This window comes from Micrasema longulum, unplaced genomic scaffold (genome assembly GCF_059751315.1).
Source record: "Micrasema longulum isolate JH-2025_06_02 unplaced genomic scaffold, ASM5975131v1 h1tg001288l, whole genome shotgun sequence".
NCBI classification, from domain to species: domain Eukaryota; kingdom Metazoa; phylum Arthropoda; class Insecta; order Trichoptera; family Brachycentridae; genus Micrasema; species Micrasema longulum.
This window is the reverse complement of record NW_028278475.1, coordinates 233-27,091: the sequence shown is the minus strand read 5'-3', so window position 1 is coordinate 27,091 and position 26,859 is coordinate 233. Positions and strand designations below refer to the sequence as shown.

General features: G+C 33.0%; 1 protein-coding gene across 1 annotated transcript in view; it reads left to right on the top strand.

Annotated features, from left to right (window-relative positions):
* LOC148276077 (adenylyl cyclase 78C-like) overlaps nucleotides 1-23,993 on the top strand; it is a gene marked incomplete at its 3' end in the record, with an annotated part of 88,333 nt that extends 64,340 nt beyond the window's left edge. Inside the window, exons 8-11 of the mRNA XM_088234787.1 lie at nucleotides 11,272-11,455; nucleotides 13,409-13,590; nucleotides 22,835-23,027; nucleotides 23,844-23,993. Of these exons, the coding sequence (XP_088090913.1) occupies nucleotides 11,272-11,455; nucleotides 13,409-13,590; nucleotides 22,835-23,027; nucleotides 23,844-23,993 (709 nt within the window). The remainder of the gene's footprint in view (nucleotides 1-11,271; nucleotides 11,456-13,408; nucleotides 13,591-22,834; nucleotides 23,028-23,843) is intronic.
* Nucleotides 23,994-26,859: the final 2,866 nt, after the last annotated feature.

The window sequence follows — 26,859 nt, the reverse complement described above, 5'->3', positions numbered from 1 at the left end:
TTCTTTTTTAATTTTTCTTTATTATTTCCTTATTTTTTGCCGATTTTATTTCAGGTATCTTTATTCTTTATACTGTGTTCAGGTGTTTTTTTTCATTATGATTGTTTTTAAATATTATTTTATACTTTGTCAAAGGCGTAAGCCGTCGAAATAAATAAATAATTTCAGAATTATCGATCACACCGCGCAACAATCGATAAAAATGTGTAGTCAAATACACATTCCTTCTAGTCTCTAAACTATTGTAGCCAAGCATACCCTGGAGAAACTCGGTTGGGTAGAGCCGAGGGTAATACCCGCACTCTCATGTAGGGATATCTCAGAAACATATTTTAGATTTTCTCTATCATAAGATAGTACTTCAGTTCATGTGGCCTCTAAATCATCGAGCCACTCTCGAGTCTACTTCGCACCGAAGACTTGTAAAAAGTTCTCAGTACTCAGGTATTTTCGAAAACCCTGGCAGTACGCAGAACAAATTCTAACACCTTCAATGCATTACCACTGATTGTCTCTATGTGTTCATGAAATGTCAGGGTGCTCACAAATCTAACGCCCAGATCCTTAACATTCGATGTTCATATCAGATTCTGGTACCACTGATAGAGATATCTCAGAAAGTTCTTATGGATTTTCTCTATCTTAAGAGAGCATGTCATGTGGCCCCCAAATCATCGAGCCACTCTCGAGTCTACTTCGCACCAAGGAGTTGTAAAGAATTTACCCCACTTTCAAGTTTTGGGTAGGTACATCGATATGAAACAAGGGAAGCGTACGTCACGGTACACACATCTACGCATTAAAATGACATAGCTTCAGTATGACGTCATAGTTGAAGATAAAAGTCTCCCGACCGACTACTAAAATGCGCCACCGATCCCCCCACCATCAAGTTTTGATGTAAGTACGTCAGTTTGTATCGACGGGTCTAGAATCCCTCGATACGTTTATCTACGCATTAAAAGTGACAAAAATGTTGTTCCAACGCGCAACTTTTCCATTAATTACGATTTACTTAAAATTTTTATCGTTTTGAGTTTGTCACATTTTCCTAAAAGCCTATTAAATATATGAGAGAAAAATAAGTAAATTTTGAAGTCGAAATTAATTCTGACATAACTGACAGTTTTGGAAACGTGTGGCTACATGCAAAAAATAATGTCACTAAATTCTGCCCTCTTAATATATAAAAGTTTCTAGGCGTAAGACGTGCCTCTATAAAAAATAATTTGTCATTACATTTTTTCCGTCTGTTTTACTATCTTCCGGAGTGTACGACGAGACGTTAAAATAGCCGGCTTTGTAATCGCTCGGTAGATAAAGACAGACGATCGTTAAGCATACTGTCTTGGGATTTGTCAAAAGTTATATAAAAATCATGCTCAAGCGAGTATTTTTTGCTTGAATTGGGACTTATTGGAGTTTGTAGTTACTTTAAAGTGAGCACTTTTTATCACAGAAGCCTATTTAAAATATAAATGAGTCTTTTGTAAATGTAAATGTCGACTTTTGTGAAGTAATGGAGCTGAACCTTTATCACCTGGGTGAGATTCGTCCGGCTGAACCAATTGACCTACTAGGTAATGCCAGAAAACAATTTTCCAATTTTAATACGTATTTTTTTACCAGTTATTAGATTAAAAAATGTTTTGAATCTGTCCAAATGTTTGCAGACACGCTGCCTGCAAACATTTGGATGTACTAAAAAAATCTTTGAATACAAATACAATGTTATTATTATTGTTTTCAAAATAAACGCTTTAAGATTCAATTCAGAGGGGAAAAATAAAGCCTTATTTCTGTTTTAACCCCTTAGAGGTCAACAGCACGTAATATTGTTTTGACCCTTCGCGTGTGCAATATCCCATCTTTGCATGTGTGTTTTACTGCCTTGTACTTATAAACATATACACATATATGTATGTATATACATATTTACTAAGTGACGTCATTACCTCACCGCGTTTGTAAACGTACTGACCCGATTAATTTCATAGAAATGTGAAGGTATATTGTACAATTAAATTTTGATGACAATATTCAATAATTGTATTCGGGCGTTGCCTATTATGTGAAATAATAGGGTATTACCACTCGTGAGGAATATCGAATTTAACCTACTCTACAAATAAAATATTTATTAGAGATTCTCCTAGTGTTAATATAAACCCTAAAAATGAATATTTTCATTCGTTATTTTCGTTTTGAAAATAAAGTCTTTCGAAAACGATAGTTTCGTAAGTTGGTAATAAATTGTGTCACAGAAGTTCACGAGTAATGCTTTCATTTTAATGTTGGTAATGCCACGGGCCACAGATAAAAAAATATATAAGGAGAGTTGTCTATGCATATTATCTTAAGCCCCCCTTACCCACTCCAGTCCAGGCACTGACATATTAATTTATTATGATCATGATACACTGATAATTCAATTTATCATGATAATTATAAATCACAACTTGTAGCGTCGAAAATGTAAACAAACGACACATAGAAAAAGAAAGCTATCTACAATACTCTATAAAATCCATAGACATTGATGAAAAGAATCCGATGACGTCACAAAACATCCTAAGACGTCACACTTGATGACGTCACGAATTGTTCGTTTTAGCACCATTCAAATTACTAGAATTTAATCCTTTATATCTTCCTTATTCCTTAACAGATTTTGTTAAAAATTGTACCGATCGGCTTGTGATTTTAGATTAATTTATTAGTTAACAAAAAAATCCATGATAATTGCCCATTTAGTCAGATGAAGTAGAAGTAGTTTTAAATATAAATATATGTAATTTAAAAAAGAAAAATCTTCGTTTAGCGTTATTCAAAATTGTTTTAATTTTTTTTATTAATATATGTTGCTTTCTTAATTTTTTTTTCTCTTTTTTTTACAGGTTCAAAATAATTCAAATAATTAAATATTTAATTTTTCAAGCATTTTTAAACCGTGACTTTGTTTTTGACCCCTTAATTTGTAAATAACGGTTTTGTAATAATTTATTTTAAATACTTATTTCACTTACATGTATGTATTTTATTATATGCAACTTATATGTAAAAGACACCAAGTGCCGTTTATTTCAATAAAATAAAATAAAATGAAATTCTTCTACCTTTTTAACGACTATTTATTCCCATGAGAAAAAACGTTTTATAATTATAATTCGTGCATATTGGTGTTAGCTTCTAATAGCGTGTAACTAGCGTGTGTCTGATGATTAGTGTAGTACATAAGATTTGCATGGTAATGTAAATAGTGTCCTGTAAACGTGCAGACAAAGAAAAGTCGGTAAAGCTATGGTTTCCTAGGATAACGGCGCCATTATTGTTATTAACAATTGTTTTATGTTGATATTTCAAGCAATAAAAACAAGAAAAATGCTTTTTTCCCAGAATCCTAAATGATTATATCAATTTTTTTCTGAAATCGATATATATTTTCTCACTCTAAACAACTATAAAGAATATGCTAGAACCTTAATAGGAGCAAAAATGAGTGGTAACGCCGTTAACTGTCTTCTGTATGCGGATGATGCCGTGCTTCTTGCTAGCAGCAAAGGAGACCCGCAATTCTTGGTAACAAAAGTCTACGATGTATACAAGAAAAGCGATTTGCTTATGAATGTTGATTGTTCGAAAGTGACGGTGTGATTTATCAGGCTGGACCAATTCACCTCACCTACTAGGCAACGCCTGAAAACAACTTTCCAACTTTTATACTTCTTCTTTTACCAGCTAATTAATTCAACAAATATTTTCTCTCTCTGTTGCAACAAATTAACAGCTAAATAACTCCCTAAGAAGGAAATCCAGCCAGTCTGCACACATTTGGATATGCTCAAAACGTTGTTATCCTTAGCTTTGCTATTTGTCCATGCGATGATATTTCTTCACAGAGTGTCGAACATCTGTTTTTTCAGTTTACAACGCCATTGCCTCGAAGCAGAATGCAGGAAAGATAGAATATCCTTAACAGATATCCACACTGTCGTTGAAAGTAGTTATCAAGCGCCATTGTTCTTGGACTTTGCAACAATGGTGATTGGACTCATAAAGGTAATAAACCTAAATCAGTGATCGAACATCCCATTTCCAAAACAAACAAAAACGATTTTTTCAGAGTACCTTAGCCTTGTACATGACACCGAAGGCTACTAAACACAGGGGTCTAAATATATATTAAAAAAAAAAACTATTATAATTAATAATATTTTGAGTTTGTCCAAATTTTTGTAGACAAGGACTGGATTCAACTCCCTGGGGAGCTGTTTATATTAACATTTTATAACAGAGATGAAGAACATTTTTTTTTATTTTTTTTTTTTTTATTTATTTACTTAAGTTAGTTAATATTACATTGTATATTAACTAATATATTTACAATTATAACAAATACTTATTAAATATTTCTTACATAACTACATTATTACAATAAACATAACTTTTTTTTTTTAAATCCGTAAGTTTTCTTTCATTCTTCATACTTTCAGGCATCTCATCATACAGTTTAAGAGAAGGTAATATAGAAGTCTAGGCATCTACAGGGCTTATGACCTGTCAATGGCTGGTTTAGACTTCTATATTACCTTCTCTTAAATGTTCTTCATCTCTGTTATAAAATGTTAATATAAACAGCTCCCCAGGGAGTTGAATCCAGTCCTTGTCTACAAAAATTTGGACAAACTCAAAATGTTGTTGATAAATTACCTGGTCCATGAAGAAGTATAGAAATTTAAAAATAATATTTTCAGGCGTTGCCTAGTATGTAGGTGAAATAATTCAATTAGATGAATCTCACCCGCATAAATAAAGGTTTCAGCTCTTTAACTTCACAAACATCAACAGATGAAAGAATTGAAGGAATATAGATGTTCCAATATAGGCAGAATGGTGAATGTTACACAGTGTATAAAGTGGCCACTTAAACTAGCCATTGACAGGTCATCAGCCCTGTAGATGCCTAGACTTCTATATTACCTTCTCTTAAATGTTCTTCATCTCTGTTATAAAATGTTAATATAAACAGCTCCCCAGGGAGTTGAATCCAGTCCTTGTCTACAAAAATTTGGACAAACTCAAAATGTTGTTGATAAATTACCTGGTCCATGAAGAAGTATAGAAATTTAAAAATAATATTTTCAGGCGTTGCCTAGTATGTAGGTGAAATAATTCAATTAGATGAATCTCACCCGCATAAATAAAGGTTTCAGCTCTTTAACTTCACAAACATCAACAGATGAAAGAATTGAAGGAATATAGATGTTCCAATATAGGCAGAATGGTGAATGTTACACAGTGTATAAAGTGGCCACTTAAACTAGCCATTGACAGGTCATCAGCCCTGTAGATGCCTAGACTTCTATATTACCTTCTCTTAAATGTTCTTCATCTCTGTTATAAAATGTTAATATAAACAGCTCCCCAGGGAGTTGAATCCAGTCCTTGTCTACAAAAATTTGGACAAACTCAAAATGTTGTTGATAAATTACCTGGTCCATGAAGAAGTATAGAAATTTAAAAATAATATTTTCAGGCGTTGCCTAGTATGTAGGTGAAATAATTCAATTAGATGAATCTCACCCGCATAAATAAAGGTTTCAGCTCTTTAACTTCACAAACATCAACAGATGAAAGAATTGAAGGAATATAGATGTTCCAATATAGGCAGAATGGTGAATGTTACACAGTGTATAAAGTGGCCACTTAAACTAGCCATTGACAGGTCATAAGCCCTGTAGATGCCTAGACTTCTATATTACCTTCTCTTAAATGTTCTTCATCTCTGTTATAAAATGTTACTATTATAATTATTTATTTTTCCAACTGCGCAATGAAAACCTGGCCGAGGGTAATATCTCGTGTCCTGAGTCATGTCGTGTCCAAGCTTACTTTCCCATTAAAGAAAATGGCTCGTCTTCCTAATAACTGCTGTTTGTTTTAATGCGCCTTCCACATGGCAGTTTTTCCCCCAAAACGAGTTCATTCTTTGATCACTTCGACAATAGTGCAAGCCATAAAACCGCACATTGCTGATTCATTTCAATTAGAGAATGTCAATTTTATCACTAATTAATTATAATGTTCCGAAAAGGACAACTCGGCAAACCTACCAATACTGTGGCAACAATACTTCGACCTCATATGGTAAAAATACAGCCATCAATAGACTTCACACTCTAGGCAATGAGTATCAGGACGTTGGTGACTCATATCACATGAAATTTAATACATATAGAACGGCTCTTCTCGCGTATTTCATTGGTAATAGTTCTACATAACTAACTGTTACTATTGTTAAAAATTGTTTAAACTTCTTTATTAGTCAACAATATTTTGAGTTTGTCCACATTTTTGTAGACAAGGACTGTATACTCCTTGGGGAGCTGTTAACATTAACATATTACAACAGAGAAGCTTCTCTTCGGACATCTATCTCCCTTTGTTAACCATGGAGTTGAAACAGTGTTTGATTTATTTAGTTTTTTATTGCTTACTTCTAGGTATGAACACTTGACCAATTTACTACTATACTCTATTTTTTATAAATTTATTGATATTGTTTTAACTTTGCTGGAATTCCTCTCATCCATGCGCTTTGTAGCTGCACGATGCTTGGTTATCTAGCTTTAATATATCAACTTTAAAATACCTTAATTTTGTAAACGGGGTCTAGAATTCCAATCGTCTATGCGCTTAGTAGCAGCAAGGCGTGTTGTAATCTTACTCCTTTTTACTTTTCATATTATTATTATTTTGTAATACATTAAACTTATTTGTCAATTTTTAAAATGTGTAAATGGGGGCTAAATTTCTAACTGTCTATGCGCTCTGTAGCTGCAAGACGTCCTGTAATCTAGCTCCTATCTATTATAATTTTTGATTGATCTTAATTGAAAACGAGGAACTAGAATCCCAACCGTCCATGCGCTCTGTAGCTGCAAGACGTACTGGGATGTTTATTAATTGTACAGCGCCCTTGAGGTGATTTTCACAAAAATGGCGCTTTATAAATTATCCAACTATATATATAGAGATGAAGAACATTTTGGAGAAGGTAATATAGGAGAATATACTATAAGAGTACACTTCTATATTACCTTCTCTAAAATGTTCTTCATCTCTGTTGTAATATGTTAATGTTAACAGCTCCCCAGGGAGTTTAATCCAGTCCTTGTCTACAAAAATTTGGACAAACTCAAAATATTGTTGATAAATCCACCTGGTCCATGAAGACGTATAGAAATTTAAAAAAAAAAATTTCAGGCGTTGCCTAGTATGTACGTGAAATAATTCAATTAGATGAATCTCACTCGCATAAATAAAGGTTTCAGCTCTTTAACTTCACAAACATCAACAGATGAAAGAATTGAAAGAATATAGATGTTCAAATGTGGGCAGAATAGTGAATGTTACACAGTGTGTAAAGTGGCCACTTAAAACAGCCAATGACAGGTCATAAGCCCTGTAGATGCCTAGATTTCTAGATTACCTTCTCTTAAATGTTATTTATGTTTTTCTTTATTAGTGATTTTATTTTCTTTTTGCGTTTCTTTTCTTGAATTTATTTATAAGTACAATATATTTCTCATCATCATTTTCTTTTCTTACATCATTGTATATTTTTATACATAAATATTTACTATTTACCTAAGTATTAGTTTTAAATAATAAAACATATTTTTTTTTAAACTTTTAATGTTATTCAAAACAGTTTTGTTAATTTTTTTTAACTGTTTCATAGTATTTGTATTACCAAATTATATTTTTTTATCGATAATTCTATAATTTAAAAAAAATTACAACAGGGATGAAGAATACCTTAAATAAGGGAATATGGAAGTCTAGGCATTTACAAGGCTTATGACCTGTCATTGGCTGGTTTAAGTGGCCACTTTACACACTGTGTAACATTCACCATTTTGCCTTTATTTTAACATCCACATTTCTTCAATTCTTCCATTTGTTGATTTCAGTGAAGTTAAAGAGCTAGAACACTAAAATCATCAAATGGAAGAATTGAAGAAATATGGATGTTTAAATAAAGGCAAAATAGTGAATGTTACACAGTGTGTAAAGGGGCCGCTTCAACCAGCTAATGACAAGTCATTAGGCCCTGTAAATGCCTAGACTTTCATATTTCCTTATTTAAGGTATTCTTCTTCCCTGTTGTAATTTTTTTAAAATCTTAATGACTCCCGAGGGGGTGAAATCCAGTCTTTTGTCTACGAACATTTGGACAAACTCAAATATTGTAATTCTGTAATTGGTAATATTTTATTTGTTAAAAAGTTTATCTTTTTTGGACTTTCTTAATTTGTCAATAAATAATATTGATTTAAATGCTCTGTATTATTTATAATTATGCTTACATGTATCTATATTTTATTGTTTTTGTAAATAATATGTAAAAGGCATTAAGTGCCGTTCATTTCAATAAAATAAAAAATGTCGGACAATTGTTGGACATTTTAAACTACAGTATTCATTGGCACGTCTGCAAATCGTACTAAAGTTATCGCACATTTGGGACGAAAACGACTCAAATAAAAAAAAACAGCTTTTTGGGAAACGGCAAAAGAAGAATTTTTATTGAACGCTTTTTGTACATAATGTTATTTGTACATTGGCGGGCCTATTGCCCGTATTAAACGTAGTTATGCAGAAAGCAGCCAGTCCACAATTAAAAAAAATTAGTCAATTCAATGTTCTGCTAAAAACAGCCAGGCCGCTTTCATACAAAAAACTGTATTAATCACACATATTTTGAGTTTGTCCAAATTTTGGTAGACAAAAACTGGATTCAACTCCCTGGGGAGCAGTTAAAATCCACCCGGTCCATGAAGAAGTAAAGAAATTAAACAAATGAAATTTTCAGGCGTTGCCTAGTATGTAGGTGAAATAATCTCACCCGCATAAATAAAGGTTTCAGCTCTTTAACTTCACAAACATCGACAGATAAAAGAATTAAAGGAATATAGATGTTCGAATACGGGCAGAATGGTGAATGTTACACAGTGTGTAAAATGACCACATAAACCAGCCAATGGCAGGTCATAAGCCCTGTAGATGCCTAGGCTTCCATATTATCTTCTCTAAAATGTTCTTCATCTCTGTCGTAATATGTTAATTGTAATAATCACCTTCTGAAAATAGTTTCGATCACAAAAACAGCATTCATTTATTTGCAAAAAAACACCCACAGGACTAGAAAAATCTTACGGTATTTTAAAAATCATCAAAACTGGTCAAATACATAATTAGATTCTTGTTTCCACGGTCTTCTGCATGCTGATGATGCCGTGCTGGTACCGAAAAATCGGTAGATCTGGCAACGCTGGTTGACACTGAATATACCCGGCTTGTTTACTGAGATAAAAAAAGTGGGGAAAAATTCGCACGAATATTCCGAATAGACGCGACCACACTGGGCGCCGAAATTTCTGTACCTCATCACAAATTACTATCGACGTACTAATGAGCGACGTGATAACGACTGTACAGTGATTATGAATGTTGATAAATCGAAAGTGATGGTTTTTGAAAGGGATGAAAATATAACTAAATGTGAGATCAGCGTGAACGGAGATGTTCTGAATCAGGTAGAAGAATTTGTGTATCTGGGAAGTATGTTTACTAGGAATGGAAAGACCGAAAAAGATATTGAAAGGAGGGTAAGTGCCAGGAGCAGAGTGAATGGTGCACTGAAATCTACTTTGACAAACAAATGTTTATCGCAGGAGGCTAAACTAGAAGTTCACAACGGAGTTCTAGTGCCTATTCTAATGTATGGGAGCAAAGTATGGAATTGGAAAAATGATGATGAAAGTAGGTTAAATGCTGTCAAAATCAGGCGAATGTGTGGTAAAACGATGTATGACAGGTGCACAAATATCGACATCCGTGAACTGTGTAAGGTTGAGACATGCATTATCGACAGAATCAAGAAAGGGGTGGTGCGTCGGTTAGGACATGTGGAGCGAATAGACAGCGAAAGAACGGCTAAAAGGATCTACGATGCGAATGTTGATGGATGCAGAAAACGAGGAAGACCGAGAAAGACATGGCACGATCAAGTCCATCAAATACTTGAAGATGGACATGTCAAGACTAGGAATAATCGGCGTGCGTGCATGAGAAGATATATGAATGTAGAGGAAGCGAGGTCTGTATGCAAAGATAGAGTTATATAGCGTTCTATCCTCTCTGCCTGAAACGGCGTGATGGTTTGTTGTTGTTGTTGTTTCCACAGTGGCGGTGACGAATGTGACGAGCCGATTTCGCGACCAGCGGTTATATACAGAGGGGTTACATACTGTAACAGATGATCGAAATACTTTATCATAATTTATTTATTTTTATTTATTTATTATTTACATACAATATTACATTTTAGTTATTTTAAGACATTTTTGTCATTTTTTTTTTTTTACAGGACTCACCAAGCCAATGAATATGGCTTGTCGGTAAAGATCCTTTACAATTAATCATATGATAGTCCTACATGGTTTTAAATTAATAATTACTACTAACTTAGATATAGGGAGCGAAAAAAAAGTACATGAAATTGATGCTTTCAAAAAAAATATTTAGAAGATGTAAAAAAAAAAGCAAAAAAATAAGTGAATGATCACGCAATTTTAAGATAAAAAATAAATAAATACAGAACCGGAGTACCAAAAATTTAAACAGAAGTGTTTACATATTTAATAGGCACAAAGCATTTTATTAAAAGCATTATTTAATAACATATCCATAACTATATCTATATCTATATCTATATCTATATCTATATCTATATCTATATCTATATCTATATCTATATCTATATCTATATCTATATCTATATCTATATCTATATCTATATCTATATCTATATCTATATCTATATCTATATATATATCTATATCTATATCTATATCTATATCTATATCTATATCTATATCTATATCTATATCTATATCTATATCTATATCTATATCTATATCTATATCTATATATATATCTATATCTATATCTATATCTATATCTATATCTATATCTATATCTATATCTATATCTATATCTATATGTAAGTCTATATCTATATATCATCCTCATCCATATCCATACATATTTATACCCGTACATGCACACGTACATATCCATACATACATATATACACATATATACACATACATACATACATACATACATGTGAACATACATGTACACACATAAACATCAACAATGAAGAAGAAAATATTGTTAAACGAGTTGTTCTTTTTTCAGTGCGCGTTAGCGACCCTTTGGGCGGCCCGCTTTAACGGCGACATCCCCGCTGATGGAGCTGCTTGGACGGCCTGCGGCGCTGCGGCCAACCTGGCCCTCTGCTCCTTGTCATGCTGGCGATGTTTCGCCAACAACTACCTGCACTGGGCAGCTGTCTGCACTTGGCTGCTTCTCAACTCCCAAGGTAACGTTTGGTTCCAATCCGGAATTGGTCGTCCAACTCGTCCATCCGTTTAAGAGCTGAAACTAAAATTTTGTCATTTATTTTTTATTTATTTTTTTTTATTTATTTTTCTTTTTTAAATTCAAAACAATTTTTTTTTAAATTCCCGCCAAACTGCAGAAGCAGTTTTTTTGCAGGGATTTCTCTCTTTAAACATTTTTGTAACATAATATAATAAATGTTTACATAAAATATTTTTTTAAAAAATCTTAAAAATATCAATAAAATAAAAGTTTAAAAAAAAATAAATACAAGTTAATCAAGTCTTTTTTGAAAACGAAATATATAAAAAATAATAAACAAACACTTTTTTTGACACTGTTTTAAATTGTTTGGTTTCCCCATTTTTTTTTTTTTTTTTTTTATAGACTAAACTTAGAATTTAAGAAAAAGATTTTTAAAACCAATTTTACTTTGTTTTTATTCATATCACTATTTTTTATTTCGTCCGGGAGTCTCTTTACTATGCGAGGGAGTATGTTTTAGTGAGTGAGCTGAACCAAGAACTCTATATTTTCCTACTTCTAGTCCAATTTAAAATTGTCAACTGGACAACAAAGGTACACTTTAGGAAGGCGCCATATTTCGGGGTATCTTAAACTGTTACGGCTCCACCACTCAAATGGGTCATCGCTGCGATCACCGGTAACGCACAGTACGAGTGCAGTTCATGAACTGCACTTAACTTATCATCAATTATATCTTCAGGAACATGCCACGAAAATATCCGATGCCACACGAACTCCACCGAAAGCAATAATCGGCTAGGCTGACCAGGTTGGTCAGCCTAGGTCGATTTTTGCAACCGACTGTCGGCCAGTCGGCTAGTAGGCTAAAGTCATAGTCGGCCAAAGTCATTGTCGACCCATCTCTAATTATAACTCTCTTCTGTTCCCTAGTTCGCCCGCACCCAGAGTATTCCTCAGTTATCCGGTCTCCATATTATGATGTTCCCATCAAAAATATTGAATCAGTGCTACATCGATTTTAAAGAAAGATAGCCTGGAAATTGGACTTATCTAGAGACCAATATACGTATAATGAGTTAGAAACTACCTTAAATATATCTTCTCTTCAAGACCGTCGAAATAAATCCAACCTTCTAGTCCTATTTAAAATTCTCAACTCACTCTTTGATGCGCCTGAACTACTAAGCTCAGTAAAATTAAATATCCTAACTAGAAACCTCAGACAAAACTTACTTTTTTATACCGATAACCATAGAACTAACTATGGTGTTCATTTCTCTACTACTTCAAGTCCTACTTCAAAGTTTAAAGTTACTGTAATATTAGTATCATTTAGCCTCTTTGAAAATAAACAGAAACAATTAATACTAAACTAGGTACTACCAGAATACACACTACATAAACACCACATCTTATACACATCACTCCATACACCTCACTCCACGCACTACATTTCATACTCACAACAATAAAAACACAATCACTAGTAAATTTACACATAGCACAAATTCTTCTTACATCTTGTTGTACTGTTAGATAGTTGTTTCATATATTGTGTTGTGTACGTAATTGGTGCTGTGTTAGGTTTATTTTTTGTTCGTAATATTGTCTAGATTTATATTAACACTGTGTGCACAACATTAAATTTAAACAAATAAATAAATTTCCCTTTGCGCAGAATTCTTAGGTCTGCCAACAAACATACCAGTCTTGATTTCTTTGATAACAAGTTGTCTTTTTTCAAACGATCACTGAATAAAATTCAATCATAAACACCTCTCTTCCGCTTCCACTCCCACAAAGTCTACTATATACCATTGTGTCTTTCTGCTTTCCTTTATAATAATTTTCTATACATAAATGTGTCCTTAAAAATGCCTATTGGGCGTTTATATAAATAAATATTTATTTTTCAATTGAAAAGAATCGTTTTTTTGCCTTCCAGGTTTTGTTGGTGACGGTCTTGGGTTTACGAGACGAGAATACCTGGTGTGGTACGTGCTCTTCATAGTGTTTGTCCCTTACGCCATGCTGCCCCTTCCGCTGCGCTGGTGCCTCCTGGCAGGTACCGTGTCGGCTCTCAGCCACCTCATCGTCTTCGCCGTCACGATGTTCAACTCCGAAGCTGTAAGTATTTTTTCCACAATATTTTTTTTACATTTTCACGTTTTTTTAACATTTTTAAAGTAATAAAGTTCTATAAAACACTGTCCTGTAAAAAAAAAATGTTTGCTTATTGTTAGTAGCATAAAAAATACTTTTAAATTTTATTACATTGGCCACACCCCAAATACGTCACGATTCATGTTTCTTTGTTCCTGCCATTAAAATTTGTGTGGAACAGTTTCATAAATCTTGACGTCACAACAACCGAGGTCAAACACGTCGCGTTTGTTTACTAACATATTTTAATTGAATTTCCTTTTTCCATTTATGTATGAAAACATGTCTCTATAATATCCATATGGATTTTGAAAATACAATTAATTATTCTTAATCCATTTCATATATTTTTATCGGTAATCGTAGTAGGTGATGATTCCCTATCGTCCAATTTAGACTTATCAAATGTGCTTTATTTGTTTGTGATGCATGTTCATCAATGCACCTTCTTCTTCATCTGTCGATGAACTGAAAGATTTGAGAATGGGAGAAAAAATAAGTCGTACAATTGTTAACTGTACGCTGATGATGCCGTGCTTCTTGCTAGCAGCAAAGAAGACCCGCAAGTTGCAACAATGAGGAACTTCAGCCCTACGGGAAATTGGATACAAAAAATGTTTTCTTACGCGGGGTAAAAATTAGAGCATTAAATTGTACGGCAAAGTTTCTTGAAAATGTACAGAAAGAATAATAAAAAAATATTTTGATAAAAACGCACTACTTTAAATGACGTCACTGGTTCATGTGAAACGACCTATTATCTGAGAGCTATGGAAGATTTCCGGTATGCTTGTCGCTTCTGGACCAATGGGAAGAACTGAATGATAATAAGCGGAAATGAACCTTTGACGTTACACGCGGAGTTATTTCAGAAATACAAAACTTTGAAAAATCGTAGCGCCGATAATACGATATATATATTTTTTTTTTTTTAAATTGACTTAGATTAACAGTTTATTAACAAATATTTTTTTTTTCAAAAACCACTGAACTTTCTCATTCGCGAACCGTATACTTATTTATTTGACACTTTATATACATATACAATAAATATACATATAAGGGCGGGCATATTGCCTTAAGGCAATTTCTTCCTACCTACCCAAACCGTTCAGTTTGAGAAAATTATAAATACATGGACATATTGAATCTTACAATTTTATACAAAAATTAAAAGGGAAGATTAACAAAAATAAATATATATAAAATAAAAATAAAATAACACTATACTATGAAGAGAGGAGAGGGGATGGGAAGGAAACACTATACTCGTATAGTGCTATTCTGAATCGACTCCATGTTCTCGGCAATAACGATTTTGAAGTTGCTGATATTTTTCACTTAAAGTATAGCTTATATAAATCAACTTTATTTAATCATTTCAAAGATGATAAACGGTAATTTACATATTTTAGATTATAGTGCTTTCTATGTTTACTTTTGTATGGGTACTATTGTGTGCCATATTTACGTGTATACTTATTTTTTAAATTACTTTAATTGTCATTATTATTACTATTTATTTATTTTTTGAGACAAAAGAATTTTATCGTATTTAATATACCTATATTTTGTACCTTTTAAAGAAATATATATAAATAAATTATTTTCCTTTTAAAATTTTATCTGCACACACTGTATATTATTTTTTTATATACAATACGTTTTTATACAAATTTGCTGTGTTTATATATATAGTATTTATGTAAAATAATACATTTATATTTAATTTTTTAATTTTTCTCATTATATTGAAATGTTTATATTATTTTTAATATGTATCATGCATATTAATAAATTAAAATAAATAAATTCTTGGTAACAAAAGTCTACGATGCATTCAAGAAAGGCAATTTGCAAATGAATGTTGATATATCGCAAGTGATGGTTTTTGAAAGGGATGAAAATATATCTAATTGTGAGATCAGTGTGAACGGGGATATTCTGAATCAGGTAGAAGAATTTGTGTATCTGGGAAGTATGTTTACTAGGGATGGAAAGGAGGGTGAGTGCTGGGAACAGAGTGGACGGAGCACTGAAATCTAATTTGGCAAGCAAATTTTTGTCGTAGGAGGCTAAACTAGCAGTTCACAACGGAGTTTTAGTGCCACCTCTAATGTATGGGAGCGGAGTATGGAATCGGCAAAATAATGATGAAAGTAGGTTAAATGCTGACAAAATCAGGCGAATGTGTGGTAAAATGATGTGTGACAGGTGCACACATGTCGAGATCTGTGAACTGTGTAGGCCGAGGCGTGCAATATCGACAGAATCAAGAAAGGGGTGCAGCGTTGGTCTGGCCATGCGGAGCGAATGGACAGCGAAAGAACGGCTAAAATGATCTACGATGCGAATGTTGATGGATGCAGAAAACGAGGAAGACCGAGAAAGACATGGCACGATCAAGTCCATCAATTACTTGAAGATGGACATGTCAAGACTAGGAATAATCGGCGTGCGTGCATGAGAAGATATATTAATGTAGAGAAAGCGAGGTATGTATGCAAAGACAGAGTGATATAGCGTTATATCCTCTCTGCCTACCACTATGGCGTAGCGGCGTGATTGTTTGTTTATTTATATTCTATAATATTCAACTTGCGGTTTTATTTCAATTGTTGAATTGGGATGAGCTTTTTACTTTAAAAGTGCAATATCTCACAACTAGTAAAATGTAGTTACCAACTTGTGCCAGAAACCCGACGAATATTTTAATTCATATTTTTTTCCAAAGTCCAATGGCATGATTAATAATGAATTATTTTAATTAAACCATAGATGAATCATTTCAGAATAATTTTGCGACTTTTCAAAATAATGATTAGCGTTAAATGCGTAAGCGCTTTTTTAAAATATTTATTTCGAATACAAACAGATGTACAGGTTAAATGATTATAAATAAAAAGTATAAAAAATGTCTACATAGTAGGGCCTGCCATCTAATAAAATTATTCACTAAATTATCTAAACTATCTCCTTTACACTAAATATATAGAGAACATTATCAAAGAATGTGTATTGTGGTCGCACTGCTATGCAGATGATACGCAGATTTATTTTTATTGCAAACCAGGCGAGAGAAGTGTGCTTGTCAATTTAATTGATGGATGCATCAAGAAAATAGGAAACTGGATGGCTGAAAACAGACTAACATTAAACCCATCAAAAACTGAACAACTGTGGGTGGCTTCAGCCAGACGACAGAATTTGATCCAGGATACGGCTCTACCTAATGTAGGGAGTACCGCTTTACCCACCGTTAAACTACTGGGAGTTTTACTCAATTCTGACCTATCTCTTGACGCTCAAATTAGTAGAACGATAAGTTCATGCTTCTACCAGCTGAGATAAATTAAATGCATACGCAAAAATTTGCCGGTTGATGCCGCCCGTCAATTAATAAATGCGTTTGTAGTGTCTAGAGTCGATTATTGTAATGGTATCTATGCAGGTCTACCAATGAACAAAATGACTCGCCTACAATCTGTATTGAATGCCGCAGCGAGACTTATTTTCGGAATCTCTAAGTTCAGTCATATCACTCCACTACTTCGGGAACTACACTGGCTACGTTTTCCTCAGAGGGTCGAATACAAACTCTGTTGGCTTATGTATAAGTCACTGCACAACTCGGCTCCGGAATATCTAAGGGAACTATGCATTCCAGATGAACTAGCTGACAGGCGTCTCACGCTTAGATCAGCTACGTCTACGGCGAGAGGAAAAGTTATTATACCTCTACGCAAACAGCGCACTAAATTTGGTGAACGCGCATTTGCGGTCGCAGGCCCTATGACATGGAATGCTCTCCCAGCAGAGGTGCGAGGCTGTGAAAGTGAAGTGATGTTTCGGAAAAAACTTAAAACCCACTTGTTCTCTAAATCATTTGAATAAATCATTAGAAAATGAAAAACTTAATGAAGTCACTGAAATTAAATATTTAGGTGTAATGTTGGATTCAAAACTTACATTTCACCAAAACGCTAAGATGGTAATAAATAAGATTGCAAAAAAAATATCAATTTTGGGAAGGATCAAAAGATTTATTGATAAGGACTCCTGCAAAACTATTTACAAAGCAATTATTGAACCACACGTTAACTACTGTAGTAGCATTTTATTTTTATCAAACAAAGAAAACATAGATCAACTAACTGTATTACAAAATAAAGCCTTTAGAATCATTTTGAAAAAAAACAGATATACGAGGGTAAAGTCGATGGTAAATGAAATGAAATTATTAACATATAAACAAAGAATATTTTACAATACAATGATATTTGTTCATAAAATTATAAACTCTAATAAAAAAACAGAATTTTGGAAAAAAATTGATCGGAACCAGCATGAACACGATCACAATACTAGAGAAAAGAACAAAATTAGACTTCCATTTAGGAAAAAGGCAAAGTCACAAAATTCAATTTTATTTAAAGCAATTAAAAAGTATTACGAAACGGAAAAAAATATTTATGAAGAAAAAAACATATCAAAATTTAAAATAATGGTCAAGACATATGTGATAAACAATTTATAAATTAAATATATTTGCGATGTTATTATTAGAACACACATAACAATATGTATGATATGTGTGCCCCATTTTAAGATTTAAATAAAAATAAAAAAAATCCGTAGCACGTGACAACAAAATAAATCATTTTAATTAAATTACAAATTTAAAAGCTTCAATTAAATTAACTTAACAATAGAATCACCATGTAAAGCGCCCTTGAGGTATTTTATTACGAAAATGGCGCTATATAAGTTATCCATAATTAATTAATTAATTATACTACGATAAAGCAACGCCGGCGCCGGTTTAAACTATATAAAGAATAAATATACTATACAGTGTATACAGGTGGCTGGGACTGAACCCGCTATAGCTAATTCGCATATAGAGGAGGTTATTTGCTAATTATTGGATATTACTTTCTCTATCTAAAGTAATATAGTTTGGGAGATATATCAATTTTTATTGAGATTTTTACAAAATTTGACCTTTTAAGCATTCAACATGTAGTCATAAACAAACCAAATACGTTTTAACCTCCCTCAAACTAGTGTTAAAAATCATATATTACGCTTGTTAACAAAAAAAAATTAAAAATTTAACCAGAAATAAAAAAAAAAATACGGTGTTTCAATAATTTATTCTACTCTAAGTTAAATAGGTGTGAAGGTTTTCACGGTCACTGTAACCAATATGTTTCTTTTTTAGGCGATAATGTGTGTGTTGGATTTGTTCCGACGTTTCGGCTACCATTGCAGGAGCCATCTTCAGGGTAAACTGAGTGTTTTGTAGAAAAAAATATGTGTTTAAGTACTAGTAATTTGTACCGCTTCGCAGCCGGCAGTCGGCATATTTCTATTCAGTTTTGTAGTATGTAGTGCTGGGAACCATGTTGAGTTTAATTTCAGCCCGTCGTCTTTGTTTATGTTATTTGGGTGTATGTGTATTTCAATAGTCTCTTTCACTATTCGTGCACTGTAATTACTGGGTTTAAGCAAAATTTTCGGTTCAAAGGCGAAAGAATGTACGGTGTCTATAAAGTGTTCCGCTATTGCGGATTTGTCAGGATGCCCAAGTTTACACGCTCTTTTGTATTCGTCAATCCTTTTCTTTGCTGTGCCCTGTTTGTCCTATTTACACTTGATCACATTTTGCATAAACCCAGTAATTGCAGTGCACGAATAATAAAAGAGGCAATTGAAAAAATACCATATAATCTTTTACAGAATACTTTATTTTCTCTTTCTTATGTTACACAAAAATATTACAACTGTTTATTATTTATTATAGAAGCAAAAATTCATTAATATTTTCTTGTATACCCACGAACAGGCCATGCCTTTGTGGGTTTTTTGGTTTACTATTTTTATTTAATTAAAATTTTTATTTATTTATAATAAAAAATAAATTATAATTAATTTATAAAAATACATAAATTCCAATGCATTTATTCTGCCATATTAGAAATAAGAAGTCAATGGTATTTCATTAAAAGAATGTTCAGAGGGAGGATTGTTGTGTAATCAATCAATATTAGTATTTATTTGATTATTAAAAATAATTATTTAATATGTATTTAATTGCTATGTAATTATGCTTTTTTTAATACACTGTTTTACCTCTTATATATATTGTAAAAATAAAAATATATTTAAAAAATATAAAAAAATATATAAAAATAAACAGACACCCAAATAACATAAACAAAGTCAACAAGCTGAAATTAAACTCAATGTGGTTCCCAGCACTACATAGTACAAAAATGAACAGAAATGTGCCTACTGCCGACTGCGACACGGTACAAATTACTAGTAGTTAAACACATACCTTTTTTACTAAACACTCAATTTACCCTGAACATGGCTCCTGCAATGGTAGCCGAAACGTCGAAACAAATCTAACACGTAGTATCACCCAAAAAAGAAACATATTGATACTCTAAGTTAGTTCTCTAGTTTATCACTTTTTTTTTTCAAAGCGTAACAATTTTTTTCTAACCTTATTTTTAAGGGAAGTTTCGACGTCTTTTAATCACAAATGTTCATGACTATCAAAAAATAATAAAAAATTAAGTTCTGAATGCTTGAAGGTCGAATTTTGGAAAATCTGAATAAAGTATAAAAATTTACATATCTCCCAAACTATAAGACTTTAGCTACGAAAGTAAGGTCTAATAATTAGCAAATGACCTCCTCTACATGCGAATTTGCTATGGCGGGTTCAGTTCCAGTCACTCTGTATATTAAAATAAAAGAAATATGGACAAAACAAGGAGATAGTGGGAAGAAAAAGAAGGAAATTGATAAGGAGTGGTGAAGGATGATTGAAGGAAAGTAGGAGTGGAAAATTGCATTTGATTTAATGATTTAGAGCAAGAAAAGAGACAAATTTATATTCTCTGTTATTCTGAATCAAGCCTATTAGTTCTCTTCGGGTACCTATTGTATGGAGTGTTAAATATATCAAGACTATTCAATTATTAGGAAATATATTGTTTTCTCTGTGAACCTTTATTTGTATTGGCCATATATTATTACAAGCTACCTTTCTTGAATACACAACACGAACTGGAAACCAATTATATTGTGAATTATTATTCATCGGAGCGCGGAGGTTCGCAATTCGTACGGTTTGGAAAATATTTACATGAGAAATGAAGGTGAAATGAGAATAGTATTCGCCTTGCGTAGAGGATTATTTATTACGCATACTAAATATCTTTAATTAACAAGAACTTGCTGTCGACGGGCTTATTTAATATTACAGTATATTACGTACGTAATTATTAAAATATTACAACAGAGATGAAGAACATTTTAGAGACGGTAATATTTATTTAAACGCCTTTTCGGCTTTTACATGTGTATCAATTTACTATCTTCAAATTGCAATACCTAAATAATACTATGTTGATTTCAATTGTTTACCGTTTATTGACTTACATCTGTATTCTAAATTAGTGTTTTTCTAACTTCTTCTAATTTTTAAGATTATTTTAATCTGTTCTCCACTGCAATATACGTATGTATTATTATTATGTTCGAGGACTACTGTGGCTTTGCATCATTTTGGAACAATTTAATAGTAATACATTCAAGTTTCCTCTCAAACATAACCATAATACACGCTTCACGTCTAATGAATCTTTAAAATTTATACATAAATTAGCTACTTATGTAATTGTAGACGAAGAATTATAACTTGAAAAAAACTGTACTAAACATGAACACAATACTGGTGTATCGGACATCGCCGCGCGTGCGGTGAGGGAACGTACAACGTGGCCTGTGACGCGGCGAACGAGCGCCAAACATTAGGCACCGACACCAAGCCGAGCGGCCCTTTTGCGGGCGCCCAGGCGAAGATGGTAGCTGCACGGAGAAAATGGTGGGAATGACCACGGAGAGGCGGTCGAACCCCCGGCCGCGACTGAAGCTTCCCGAGTGGCCGCTAGGGCGACGAATGGCGCTCGGACGAGAGTGTGCGGTGCCAGTGTTTCTATGTCAATATTTGTATGTCATGTTTTCCTGTTTATTTTCGGCTAGGAGTCTCGATTTGTAATCTAACTAGCTGCCCCTTAAATAAAGACGGTTAATTATGTCACTCGCAGGGGCAGAAGTTAGAAGATCGAGACCCTAGCCACATATTTGTATCAGATTGCGGGGAATCAGACCCTGTCAAATCCTCTTATAACTCATGTCACCCTTTTTCTCAGTATGTAGGACCTTTCCCTGTATCATTTGTACATTAAATAAGATACGGGGAAGAGGCCTACATACTCGTTTTATGTGTAAAACTCATCTCGAGGGAGTTATTAGACCTCATAAGCAGGAGCATAAAAACAATATGTAAAATTGTCCAGCCAATAGGAGAGCGTGCTACGGCGTAAGCCGGGAAAGTCCGACCCCTTCTCGCTCTCCCTTGCGGCCTATGTATGCTGTCTCGTACCGTGCCCGACTGCGGCACGGTACAAATTTCTTAATAGAACCCTTGCTTTTTTGATGAATAAATTGTGTATAGTGTATAAACCAAGACTGCGTTTTTATTGTATCTACGCCCTCTCCGCCTTCGATGTCGCCGCCTGCCCCTTCTGAAGAAGAAAACTGAAGCCTAAGCCTGAAGAAAGCTATCACCCGAGATAGCCGGTAAAATAGCAGCTCCAGACCCACCTCCTATCTACAGTTCAACTGTATGCACGGCGAGGTGTTGTGTATAACTAGAATATCAGAAAAATATCATATACAATATTTTAAAACGAGAAAAGGACAATCGAGACTTATAAACCGTGGACTGAAATTATACAATAAACTACCAGACAAAACTAAACAAAAGACTCAGACAACCTTTACAAATTAGGTTGAAAATATAATTATTAACAGTAGAATGTGAATTTAAAAGTGAAAATATTTTGTTGAATGTATGTAACCCGTAAGGGTTTATCAATGAAATTTAAATAAAAAAATAAAATAAAAAAAGTTCTATTTGATATGGAACATATACATTGATTTTAAAAATTCTCACGTTAAAGACATCTATGTTGTTAGCACATTGGTTCGCGAGTACACGCATCCGTACTACTGGTGAATTCGCGCTGTAATTGGTCGATTTAATCGAATTACATTCAATAATCTTTTTCAGATTAAATTATAATATTCAAGTTTTCACTTCAGCCTAGCGGTCTTTATTTTTCAGGATGTCGGGTGCGCCTTGCGTCAGTTGTTCGGGAACGCCCTTCTGTACTCCTGTATGAACCTGGCAGGAATGTATACTAAATATCTGACAGACAGGGGACAAAGGCGAGCCTTTCTGGAGACCCATCGCGCAATGGAAACGCGCTGTAGGACACAGGAAGAGAACTCCAGGCAGGAAAAACTATTACTCTCTGGTAAGCATAGTTATAAAAATCGTCACTGTCTGATTAGTATGGTTATGAAAACTGCTACTCTCTGGTTAGCATAGTTATGGAAAATGTTACTCTCTAATTAGCGTGGTTATGGAAACTGTTACTCTCTGTTAATAATAGTTATAGAAACTGTTACTCTCTGGTAAGTATAGTTATAGAAATCGTTAATCTCTGAGAGGCATTGTCATGGAAACTGTTACTCTCCGTTAAGCTTAGTTATAGAAACTGTTACTCTCTGGTAAATATTGTTATAGAAATCGTAAATCTCTGATAAGCATTGTTATGGAAACTGTTACTCTCAGTTAAGCATAGTTATAGAAACTGCTACTCTCTGTTAAGCATAATTATAGAAACTGTTACTCTCTAGTTAGTAATGTTATGGAAACTGTTACTCTCTAGTACGTATGTTTATGGATACTTTTAATCTCTTGTAAATATTTTATGGATACTGTTACTCTCTGGTCTCTGGTAAGTACAGTTATATAAACTGTTACTCTTTGGTAAGTATAGACTTTAAATCGGTCCAGTAGTTATTCAGTCCATCGAGGACACGCGTACGATCATTCCCTTTTATATAAATACAATAGATAAGGTATTTTTAGTACACTATTCATTCTTTGGCTAGATTTATTTATTTTTTTGGAAATAAGTGTCGGTGCATAAAAACATATTTTAGACACTGTTGACAATAAATTTCTGTTAGCTCCAAAAGTTCAGCTTCCTGGTATAATGGTTTCAAGAAAAGACCCGTTTTAGTACATTTGATATTTTCAATTCCATAATTGGTCAATTTTCCAGTTTTGCCTGACTTCGTGGCTAAAGAAATGATCAGAGACATCGCCCATGAGGAAGAAAAGGGATCTTTCCAGCCACACCAGTTCCACAAAATCTACATCCACAGATATGAGAACGTCTCCATATTATTTGCAGACATCAAAGGATTTACTGGTACGTAAAACATATCATTTACATTGTGACTTAAATTATATGGCTTCCTGCAAAAAGCACTACTTGCTTAGTTAAGAAGATCCCCGTCTACTATTAGACATGGGGGTCCTTCGTGTCATACTCAGTGGACACCTTGATAGTCCGGCTCTTATGTCAGAGTTATCATTAAATGTCCCTGGCTACCGCACCCGTCACACGTCGAGCTCTCTATTTCATGTGCCGGCAGTTCGTACGTACTATGCCCGGAACTCTCCACTTGTACTTTTGGCTCGTGAGTATAATTTGAATCTTTCCCTTATTGATCCATTTGATTGTGACAATTTTTTTATAAGCGCGTTTTAAAACACACATTTCCTCTTAGTAGTTTCTATAACAAAATCTTATTTTATATCTAATTCTTTATATATTATATATTTTGACACTTGTGCAATAATATTTACACACATGTCCACCATTAAAGTTCCATTATAACACCCACTCACCCACCCTAACACACTAACATGTATTGTACGAGTAGTTCATGTATTTCTGTGGATATCTGTCATTGGTTTTAATCTCTGTATATTTTATTTGTTATTTTTGTTTTACGTGTATTACTGTTGATATCCCAATAAATATATATTTTATTTTTTAAATATATATATATAAAGGTACATAATTCATTATATTATATATATTTATTTCCATAAAATAAATTATGTACCTTAATCACGGGAGTCACATTGAACGAGAAAATAAGATTTTGTGGTTGCGCGGTTTTCACAACATCATAACTTTTGAACCAAATAAGATGCAAATGAGATCATATTACAATAGCATATCTCGGACTAATGATGTTTTTTGCATTCAAACAAAGTGGATTTTAGATTTTTATTTAGTCACCATTTATAGGATGAGTGCGCGTGAGTTTATTTGAGGTTTTTTTTTTTATTATTTGTTTTTTTTGTTTTTTACAATAAACATAATAATAAAACAGAGTATTAAAAAAAGCATAATTACATATTAATAGAAAAATAGTGAACAAAAAAATCCCACAAAGGCATGGCCTGTTCGTGGGTATACAAGAAAATATTAATGAATTTTTGCTCCTATAGTAATGGACAGTTATAATATTTATGTATAGCATAAGAAAGAAAAAATAAAATTTTCAGTAAAAAATAATATAGTATTTTTTTATAGTAATTAAAAAAGGAAATAAATAATATTTTTAAAAAACACAAAAATATTCCTTAATATTAAAGGGTAACAAAATAAATCATAGAAAAAAGAGTTCATGTCTTTAGTTTGAATCCAGGATAGTGCGCATGTTTTTTAAAAGAAGAAAAATTTTTAAAGTTTGGAATCAATGAAATATTATCAGTAAAAAAATAATTTAAAAAAATTGGGCCTATAAAATATCCATGTCTCTGTGCGAGCCTCGTTTTACAATGTGGTATTTCTAACACACGATTCCTTTTTTGACTTGATCTATTTGAATTACTTGTAAATATATTTTGGTTCTTAAATATATATTTTAAACATTAAAAACAATATATTTTTTGTCTTAGATCTAAATGTTTAGCTTCTTGGAACAATTGGAAAGAGGGGAAAGTGTGATTTTTGTAAAGCATTATTTTAATATTAAATTTTTAACCGAATGATGATTATGATGAATTTATCTTTCAAATTTAAATACTGATCTTAGGATGAAAACTAAATTAATTTTTTAGTTTTTTTTCTTTATTTTGATACATGACATGTAGTGATGACACGCATAGTATAGAAACTACAACAAAAACGATATTTTCTTTTATATCGTTTTTCTCAGAAACATGTAAAATAAGGTACTGCAATCTACAAACCGAGGGCAGAATACATTTTTATCAAACCGCTCTTCACCGCATATCCATTTAATAATTCTAATAAATACGCGTTCAAACTGGAACAGCCTCAAATAACTGTAATTAGTTTCACTGTTTTATATTATTTTCAGAATTGGCAAGTCGCTGCAGTGCCCAGCAATTAGTGAAAGTCTTAAATGATTTGTTTGCAAGATTTGATAAACTGGCTGCGGTGAGATATATATTTATTTATCGAAATTTTATTGATTTAAGAGAACCTACAGCTGATACTGTGAGACCCTAGAAGAGCTCAAAAGATTAATTCAAAATGAAAGTAAGGTTAAAGTTATTTTGACAAAGGATGTGTGTTTGTTGCACGACAACACCCGCCCGCGCACGGCTAACGCCACCGAGGCGCGTTTGAACTCATTTGGTTGGGACATTTTGAACCACCCTGCATACTCCCTTGACTTAGCGCCTTCAGATTTTCATCTTTTTAACTTTCTGAAGACTCACATGGGTGGAAAAAACATCTAGCCGATGAAGAGCTGAAACAAGAGGCATTGAAGTGAACGAAGGAGATGGCGGGAGAGTTTTATGAGGAGGGCATCAAAAAATTTGTACCACGACTTACAACCTGCTGGGAAGGCGACTGCGTGGTAAAAATAAGGAATATGTATTTTATTTTTATTTATTAAGGAAAAACAACAGTTGTTAAATAAGGATACAAAATATAAAAATTGTACATACATCCAATTAAAGTTTTTTCAAATATAATGAGATAAAATGTTACACAAAAAAGAGAAAAATAATAAATTATATAAGACATAAGAAAAAGAAGAGCTCTTAAGAAGGTTAAGAGGTGAGGAAATAGAGTGGAGGAGTAGAGAAGTGGAGGAGAGGGATTTTCAAAATATAGTTGACCGATTTAAAATTTTGATATTATAATAAAATAAACATAATTAAAGGAACATAAACTTATTGCACACTAACAAATATTTTATTTTATAGTGTTTCAAAAAGTCACAAAATTTTGTATTAAAAAT